At 39.4% G+C, this 9482-nt stretch overlaps 2 protein-coding genes across 2 annotated transcripts in view; both read left to right on the top strand.

Moving 5' to 3' along the window:
* Window positions 1-9482, top strand: part of dst (dystonin) — a 95274-nt gene that overhangs the window by 39561 nt on the left and 46231 nt on the right. Inside the window, 7 exon segments of the mRNA XM_020603094.1 lie at window positions 106-268; window positions 348-431; window positions 683-790; window positions 889-987; window positions 7659-7805; window positions 8910-8998; window positions 9086-9194. Coding sequence (XP_020458750.1) covers window positions 106-268; window positions 348-431; window positions 683-790; window positions 889-987; window positions 7659-7805; window positions 8910-8998; window positions 9086-9194 — 799 coding nt within the window.
* On the top strand, window positions 1591-7649 carry LOC109961903 (desmoplakin-like). The gene is made up of 2 exons (XM_020603100.1): window positions 1591-4762; window positions 4928-7649. Exons 1-2 carry the CDS (start codon window positions 1787-1789, stop codon window positions 7022-7024), a joined length of 5073 nt encoding a protein of 1690 aa, XP_020458756.1. The 5' UTR covers window positions 1591-1786; the 3' UTR covers window positions 7025-7649.

The following is a 9482-nucleotide window of genomic DNA, read 5'->3' as shown; positions in this document are numbered from 1 at the left end:
TGAGTGGAGCGTGGGGGGGGGGGGGGGGGGGGGTGCACTACAAGAATTACATTGTGACATTTGTATGTAAACATTACAAGTGTAAGTATATCTCATTGATTTCAGGCTTCGGGACTTAGATGGTATCAGCAAATCTCTGAAACACTACAGAGACGTTTACAGTGATCTTGATGAATCGATTAGAGAAATGGAAGCAACACAGCTAAAGGCCCAAGAAAACAAACCTGAGGATAGCAAGGCCCTGGCTGAGCTGCTAAACAGACAGAAGGTAGGATAAATACGAATGTCTTCGCACTCAGATTAAGACAATATAGATTAGAAATATATTAAAAATGTATGTTTTTCAGGTCCTTGTTGCTGAAATCGAACAAAAACAGAGCAGGATTGATGAGTGTCAGAAGTACTCAGAGCAGTACTCATCTGCCATTAAGGTAAATTCATTTATTTCAGCTTGTTTTCAGGTTTTTAGAAACGTGCTTTACCTCCACTTCAGAATTTTGATATGTAATTTATGACGTACACACTGCAAGGATTTGCAGGATATGTGTGTGCGATTACCATACCAATACATTTTAGATATAGGAGCATGCTTTAGTTGAGGGATGACTGCTGAGTGATATGAACAAAGAATTGTAGTATTTGAAAAAAATCTCTGTAACTTTGCACTTCTGTTTTTTTTTAGGATTACGAACTTCAGCTGATGACCTTCAGAGCGATGGTGGACTCCCAACACAAATCTCCTCTGAAGAAACGGAGGATGCAGAGCTCTTCTGATGCTATTCAGCAAGAGGTAAAACTATGATTTAAGTCTGGTAGGACAGGAAGCCTGTGCTGTATGTACAATAAATGCTGCTAACATACTGTTTTCTCTTGTTTAATTTCATGCAGTTCATGGATCTCCGAACCCGCTACACTGCTCTTGTGACTCTCATGACGCAGTATGTGAAGTTTGCCAGTGAAACACTGAAGAGAGCTGAAGATGAGGAGGTGAGAGATCCGTATTTTAATATTTCTTATCTTTCTCTTTTTTTCAGTTGATTACACAACACATTTTGTCTTTAACGTAAAATTCCAGTTTAGCCTAAACTTCTTCTCTTTGCATGGTTCTTACAGTAGATCCTCTGCTTTGCATCAACATGTAAACTTAAGAATAATATAACAAACAAAAATGCAGACAGTATTTTTACTTCTTATCCCCCTTGCTTTCTTAATGCTGTATCTTTGATTAGATGTGGTTTTCTCATCGCGAGTGAAGACAGTTTGCTTCATTACACAATGGAAGCAAAGGAAATGTGGAAAGGAGGTGCATGTCTGCATATACAGTAGCTCTTTCTTGCTGGTGACTGACTTGCTGGGAGGAGAAAGCCTTTTTCTTTGACAGAAGGTCTTCTTCAGGTTGGCCTTTCAGTGGCAATATAAAGTCTCTCCAGCAATTTTGTGTTTTGAAATTATTGGTACTGAGATATACTGATGGACCTATTATCTGAAAACCAGGAGCTGAAAGGGAAATAGTGCCATAAATAAATCTCCTCCAGTCTGAAGGTCTTCTTGAATTTGGTGAATGTTAAAATGTTTAACCGCACTATTTCTGACTAAAATAAAAAATAATTTTTTCTTCAAATTCCTGGAGAGTTTGCTTAATATTGCTGCAGCACTCTGGTACCCAGTGAAATATTTATGCAGTTCATTTAACAAATACTATTTAAGTTTGAAGCAGTGGATGACTTACTTTTTTGCATTATAGAACAGAAAGACTTTTGAAAGGGCAAAGAATGCAAAAAGGACGATGAGCATGGAGCTCCAAAAAACTGAAGGAGAAGTAGAGATTAGTCTACTTAAGCAACGGGTCCATGAACAGGAGGCTTTGCTGGCTGAAAAACAAGCACAGCTGGAAAAGTTGGAAGGGGAGCTAGAAACAAAACAGAAGATAATTGATGATCTAAACTTTCAGAAATCCCAGCTGGGGCATGATGTTCATCTGTATCGCACCAAATTAGAGATTGCAGTGAAAGACAAAGCTGCCAGTGAGCAGGAGTTAAGCCATACAAAGCAATTGGTTGAACAGGCAGAGGCCAAGTGGTCTTTGGCTCAGAGAAAACTAGAGGACCTGTTAAAGGAAAGAAATGACGGCCAGGATCTTAAGAAGCAGAGCCCTGAAGTTAAGAGAAAAATAAATGTCCAGGAAGGTACTGAATTAAAGTTTCTAATTCAAGTCCAGGCTAAAACAAATGACCTGGCTCAGCAGCCTTTGGTAAATGACAGTCAGCTGACTGCTGACAGTGAGCCATCCGCAGAAAATGGCAGCATGATGAGGGAAGTCTTGCAACAGAAACTAGAGGAAATACATGTGGTCCAGCAAAGAGCAGAAATGGCTGAGGAGAAAGCACAAAGTTATAAAAAGCTGTTGGATGACAGCTGTAACAGAGTGAAGAAACTTCAGATGGACATGGAAACAGAGAAGCTCAACATGCGACAGAAATCTGATAAGCTCCAGCAAGAAACAATGATCATGAAGAAATCCATCAGTGAACTACAAGAGGAAATCCGAAATCTCCAAAGAGCAAAATCTTCACTGGAACAAAACACCATTTTCCAAAGCACTGAAGTTGAAGGCCTTAAAGAGCAGTTGAAAATCACCCAAGAAGAGCTGCATAAGAAAAGCTCCATGGAGCAGGAATATATTTACAAAATTAACAACTTAGATGAAGAGCTAGCTTCCAAGCAGTCAGCAATAGATCAGCTGAAGTTTAAATGCAATGAGCTGACGAGGACCAGTATCTCATCTGACAATGGTATTAGAAGTCTTCAGATCCAAATCGAGTCACTGGAAAAAAAGAGATCAAAGTCTGAGCAAAAGATGAAGTTTTTGAAGAGTGAGATGGAGAAGTGGCAGCAGCAGCTTTACACTGCTAAGGAGGAAAATACTGTAATAAAGATATCTGAGCAGGCAGCCCAACACAAATGTAAAAACCTTGAAGCAGAACTTCAGAAAAGCGAATTGGTTGTTTCTCAGTTGCAGAAGAAAGTTGATGAGTTAAAAGTCATAAATATGGAGATGGAAACGAACCTAAAGAACATAAGAGCTAAACTTCATCAGGTGACGATGGAAATGAACAGCAAAGACCAGAAAATTCAAATCTTCCAGTCTCAGGTGGAGGGCACCAAATCACAGATCAGAATCATTGAGGAGGAACTAAATAAGAAATCCCATACCTCCTGTGAGCTTCAAATTAAACTGCAGGATTACAGTGAGAAGTTAAGGAAAGTGAATGAACAAATCAAAATGCTCAGTTCAGACATTGACAATTATGAGAAAGAAATAACAACTTTGAAATCAGAGCTAAAGTCAGCACTTAGTGAGAAGAATTTAGCAAATCAGAAGGTCCATATGCAAACTGTTGAAATTAATGATCTCAATATGCTGCTAAAGAAGAAAAATGCAGAGCTGGAAGAAAGGACCACTGAGAGTAAAAAACATACCAGTAAAGCCAAGGCATCAGAAGACGAGCTTTTCAAACAACAGCACAGTAAAGGGCTCACGAGCAGCTCGGAGACAATTACAGAAAACCTAAAGCAGGAAGTGTATGCTCTTCAGAATGATAAGAAAGCAGCAGAAAGGAAATTAGAGAGTCTTAATGTTAAACTTTCAGAGTTGAGCTCTTCCTTGCAACAAACTAAAGATGAATTGGCTAAAGAGAAGAAAGAAGGGAAAATCAAAGAAACAAAAATATTTCAGCTGGAGACTGAGCTTGAGAAAAATAAAGCGACGGTCAAAGATTTAACGCCTATTTCTGACAAATCACGATCGAATCTGCAGCACGAGAATCTGCTTCTTAAGAAGGAGAAAGCTGAGGCACTGCAGAAAAACATCTCGTTGGGTTCCGAAATCAGAACGCTGAAAGGCAAGCTGCAACAGGCCCAAACAGAAGCCGAGCAAAAGCAAAAAGAAAACTCCGTCCTTCAGCTGAGGGCCCAGCAGATGGAAGAACAGTTGGAGAAGTGCAAGAAAATGCTCGAGGAGTTAAAGAGTAAACTAGAACTTCAGAAGGAGGGCTACGAGAGGCAGCTGTTGCTAGTGCAGACTGAAATAGAGAAAAAACTTATTTTACTGCAGTCTGAAATCACAAATGGAACTGAGAAGTCAGATCTGCCATCACATAGTTCAGAATTAGCAGAAATGCTTAACAAGTATTTCAGACAAGACCTTACACAGATAACAGTGCATCAAACCACAGTGGAATCAAAGCATCAAACGGACCAACAGCTGCAGCTGCAGATGAAAGTGGACACACTGCAGCAAGAAAGAACAAAACTCAACCAAGAATTGTCAAAGGCAAAATCACAAATTACCCAACATGAGGAAGACAAACTTAAACTAAACTTAAAAATTAATACCTTACAGAGCCTTTGCAATGAACAGTCGAAGGAGTCGGCTAAGTTTAAACAGTTGTTGACTGACAGTGATTGGAAACTGATGCTGAGGGAAAATCAAGAGAGATCCGTTCAGGACCAAATAGAGTCATATGTCAAAGAGATTAAAATCCTTCAGGAAAAGCTCTTGATGCTGGGGGTCAGAATGAAGACGGAACACCAGAAGATTAATCAACCAGAGGTCAGCGAAAGCAGTGATCAGTATATGAAAGACAACGCCACTACTTCCTTGAAGACAGAATTTACAGTGATGCAGAAGATGTCATCCCCATATGAAGGTGTAAAATACAACATGGAGGACGAGATTCTCAAAATGAAAGTGTCCTCAGAGGTACGGATGAAATCAGTTTAACATAACAGTCTTGTATTTAGCAACAGATATACCATATTTTAGTCTAAATGTATTGTTTTTGACTATTTATTGATGTACTTAAGAGTTGTAATTGTAACAGCAAACATTAGTAACTTAAAAGTTCTTCTAATATCATATCAACAGGTTGCATCATCAGAAAAAGAAAGCATCCTTGAAGGACTGAAACAAGACAAACAAAACAAAACTGATGTCATTTACAGCCAAAACCTTCATGATTCACCAGTAAAGTCAACACTGAGTAGCTCTACTCCCATTCTCCTTGAAAAAGACATGCAAAACATGACCTGTAAGAGCCAAAACAAAGCCGATGAGCCCATGGCTGTAACAACACATGGAGACATGGCTCTCTGTGGACTAACAGAGCAACAGCTCAACGAAACCCGCAGCGCCACTAAGACAAGAATGTATCGTATCAAAGAAATCAGTGAAGCTGTAAACATGTCAGAGAAGAGTTCCACACACACTGATGGAAAAGTGAGTGTGATATATTCAACTTCCCAAAAATCACATTCAGAGAAGCTCCCAGAACTCAAAGGCAGCACAAGTCTTCAAAGTTTGATCAAATTCAAGCTTTTAGATGAAGAGGTTTTGCATAAGTTTGAGATGGGCCTCATCACAATGGAAGAGCTGCAAGTGTCGCTTGCTCAGTACATCGGCAAACCAACTACTATTGCTGGAGTTTATGTGGAGTCAAGTAAGAAAAAGATATCCTTCCTAGAAGCTGCTGAGAAGGGCTTCTTAGCAAAGACTTACGCACTTGAGTTTCTCGAGGCACAGGCTGCAACAGGAAGTCTTACAGATCTGGCCACAGGACAAACCTGTTCAGTTGCTGAGGCTCTAGAGAGAGGTATTATAGAGACAGGCCTGAAAGATAAACTGACGGAGGCTGAGAAAGCTGTTCAAGGCTACATCCATGCTGGCAAAAAGTTGTCTGTGTTTCAGGCAATGGAGGAAAGGATTCTTGATAGATACAAAGGCAAGAAAATCCTTGAGGTCCAGGTCTCTACAGGAGGACTAATCAAGCCGGAGACTGGTGTCAGGGTGCCAGCTAACATTGCTGTTGACCACGGTCTTTTAGACAAGGAGACTCTACAGAGTCTGTATGATCCAGTCAGCAGCCCTAGAGGTTTCCACAATCCTGACACTGGTCAGAAAGCATACTACTCTGAACTACTCAAGACTTGCCTCTACGACATTGATGGTTGTGTGTTTCTCTTCCCGTTTGGTGAGAGACATCTAACAAACTCCTCTCCCATGAGTTCTCATAGAGTGTCTGTTGTCAGCAGTAGCTGTGGCATGGAAATGTCAGTATATGAAGCATTCAAGGGGAAACATATTGACAAGAGGACGTACCTGTTCCTGTCACAGCAGGAAAGCAATTGGGTGGAAAAGCCCATAGTTGATGCCAATGGAAAGACACGTCACATCATTACTGATGACACAAGAGGCCGACAACTTTGTCTGGAGTCCGCCCTAAGTCAGAGGTTTCTTGAAACATCTGAGCTTGAAAGCTATCGCAGTGGGCTCCTTAGTATCTATGAAATTGCAGACATCATATTTTCAAGAATGGTTGTCGTGGAGGATGTTAACAGCCCAGTTGCTGGTCTTTGGGACATTGCTCAGGGGAAGAGGCTGTCAATTCTTCAGGGGTTTCAGCAGGGCTTTACTGACAGAGCTACTGCCTTGAGGCTGTTGGAGGCCCAGGCCTGCACTGGAGGTATTTGCGACCCCTCTTCAGGGGAGAGAATTTCTCTCTCTGAGGCTCTCAAAAGAGGTTTTTTAGATGAGGGATTGAAACAGCAGCTCCAGCCATTTGCGAACGCATTTAATGGCATTGTTCACCCCAAGACTGCAAAGACTTTGTCAGTTTCTCAGGCTCTCCAGGAAAATGTCTTCCCAAAGGATGCCGGCTTTCGCTGTATCGAGTTCCAGCTCCTTACAGGAGGACTGATAAACCCTGACACTCATGACAGAGTCTCACTTGAGGAAGTCGTTCAGAGCGGTCTTGTTGACAAAGTTACTGCCAGTGCACTCAAAGATGAGAAGTTCCACACCAAAATCCTCACCTGTCCAAAGACCAAGAGAAGAATCACATTCAGAGAAGCACTTGAAAGAAGTGTGTACGACTGCCACACAGGGTTAAGGTTACTGGAGGCTGCAAAAGTTAATGGTTTTGGAGCCATATCATCATTTCATTATGTTTTGATGTATTCGCAATAAACAGTTGTAAATAGATGGTTGTGTGATGCATAAAAACAAAACCTGCATATAGGATTTTATTGTACGACTGCCACACAGGGTTAAGGTTACTGGAGGCTGCAAAAGTTAATGGTTTTGGAGCCATATCATCATTTCATTATGTTTTGATGTATTCGCAATAAACAGTTGTAAATAGATGGTTGTGTGATGCATAAAAACAAAACCTGCATATAGGATTTTATTGTACGACTGCCACACAGGGTTAAGGTTACTGGAGGCTGCAAAAGTTAATGGTTTTGGAGCCATATCATCATTTCATTATGTTTTGATGTATTCGCAATAAACAGTTGTAAATAGATGGTTGTGTGATGCATAAAAACAAAACCTGCATATAGGATTTTATTTGACTTTGTGTTTGGCTTTAACGTTGCCTCGTCTTTACTGTTGAATAATCTTGTTGATTTACACACATATTCTAAGTGATTTATGCAACTGATTGTATATTTTGAGCTTTTGTGTTTTTAATCTGATTATAAATGTCTTTAGGCAAAACACCAATACCCCACCCCCAGGATTCAACCTCAACTGTTTTTTGTTTTTGTACTTTGTAACAAAGTTATCAATCTTGTCAAAAACCCATCTCTTCTAATTGTAGAGATCTGTTGATGAGGAGAAGCGAGAACATGGTGATAAAGTTAGCAAACTATTGCACTGGATGGTGAGTGTGAAACAGACCCTGAACAATGATGGGAATGCTCCCAAAGATAGTAATGCCAACACAGACGCTTCTAAAAAGCTCCAGGTAAATAATGTGGATTGTTTTCTATGGTATTTTCAGTGTGTCCTGCTGCCACATGCATGTTGCATATCATCGAATGCTTTGGTTTATTGGTGAAGAGTATTTTTCCTAATCAAAATGAAATTGTAGCTTTTTGCTGTCACAATGTATAATTTCTAATAAAAACTATTTACTTTCTGATTGATTTAATCAATATATTTTACACTGTAGCTAGAGACTGTAATTACCCTATCATATCCCCTTTTTACTTGCCTCACAAAGGCAAAATTCAGATTTTGGACTCTGGGTATTTGATTATTTCAGTCATATCCAACTAATCACACCAAATGAACAAGTTGCAAGCACTCATATTTCAGAACAACCTCAGTGACTAATAATAAATTATAGAAAAATCAAAATACATGTTAGATTTTTGTCCCTGTGTGTCTATGGAAACAGCAGTATTCATATGGTCCAAAGCTGATTTTTTAAAATGTTTTATTTTTACTTTTTGCAGTTTACAGTTATGTATACATAAAACAGTTTTGAAGCACTCTGCCCAGCTAATTATTCCCTAAAATTCACATGGCCAAATCAAAATATTTATGTGATCAATAAAGTGTCCATAAGTATCTGGAGCAGGAGCAAGGGACACTGACATATTTAGTTTTTCCTCACAATTATAGCATTATCATTATTATTATTACAACACAAAATGTGTGAGTCAGGTTTATTTTGGAAGCAAACATAGAATTTTGAATAAAGATTAAAGTTCAATTTTACATATTTTAATACATTATTCATTCAATAATGCAAATAATATTCCAATTGAACAAATTCAATGTACATGTACTTACAGCTTTGGACTTGCTAATTTATTTTATTTCTTGTTCAGTTATAAAGCCCTTTCTCTGATTGTGTTTCTAAACTTACTGAATGTGTTTCTTCAGTTGGAAAGTTAGTTTTTATTACACAGCTAATTGTCAGGGTTTATATTTTATCAAGCAGCTAGAGTGTAAAGGATGTCTTTGTTCATTAATTGGCATATTTTATGTAATTCAATGGAAAAATGTTATTTGTCATTTTACTGCATATAAAGTATTAATCCATTATTATTTGATCTTCAAGGTGTCTGTTGAGGAAATGGCTACTAAGAAGGAACAATTTTCAGAAGCGCTGAGGGCCACACAAATGATGCTGAGCAAACATGGTGACAAGTAAGCAAAGCTTGTTGTGACCAGCACACACAAGACTCCATCCACTCTTAAAGCTCTCAGCCTCATTCTTTATATTTTGTCCCACAGGATGACAGAGGAGGAAAGGGAGAGGGCCCAGGAGCAGCTGAAGGCCCTCAGCCAGGCATACAGCGAACTCTCCCAGCAGTGTGCAGATCAGAAAGCCTCTGCAGAAGAGGTTGGACACTAGGTTCTTTGTTCATTTGAGTGGATTGCATTTGTGTTTCATAGTGTGTTAGAAAACAGCGCCACCTGATGTTCAGTTGCATGACAACCTTTTTCCTCTTCTCAGTGCAGTGTAAGCAGTTGTCTTTTGCATCGCTCATTTCATTCTTTTACACTGGATCATGAGGGACAGAAAATATTTGTATGATTGAATCACAGAACGTCTGAGTATGCTGTAAACATGCTTAGTTGCACCTGGCCAAGGATATAATTTCACCATTATTAACATGCTCAGGTTCTC

The sequence above is a fragment of the Monopterus albus genome, unplaced genomic scaffold (assembly GCF_001952655.1).
Source record: "Monopterus albus unplaced genomic scaffold, M_albus_1.0 scaffold60.1, whole genome shotgun sequence".
NCBI lineage: Eukaryota > Metazoa > Chordata > Actinopteri > Synbranchiformes > Synbranchidae > Monopterus > Monopterus albus.
Note: the sequence above shows the minus strand (reverse complement) of the source record. Positions and strands in the feature narration are given on the sequence as shown.

Bases quoted from the DNA above. Each gene is read 5' to 3' on its own strand.
- LOC109961903 (XM_020603100.1), top strand. From the start codon at position 1,787: ATGAGCATGGAGCTCCAAAAAACTGAAGGAGAAGTAGAGATTAGTCTA. The intron at 4,763-4,927 runs GTACGGATGAAA...TCATATCAACAG, and splicing joins AAATGAAAGTGTCCTCAGAG to GTTGCATCATCAGAAAAAGA.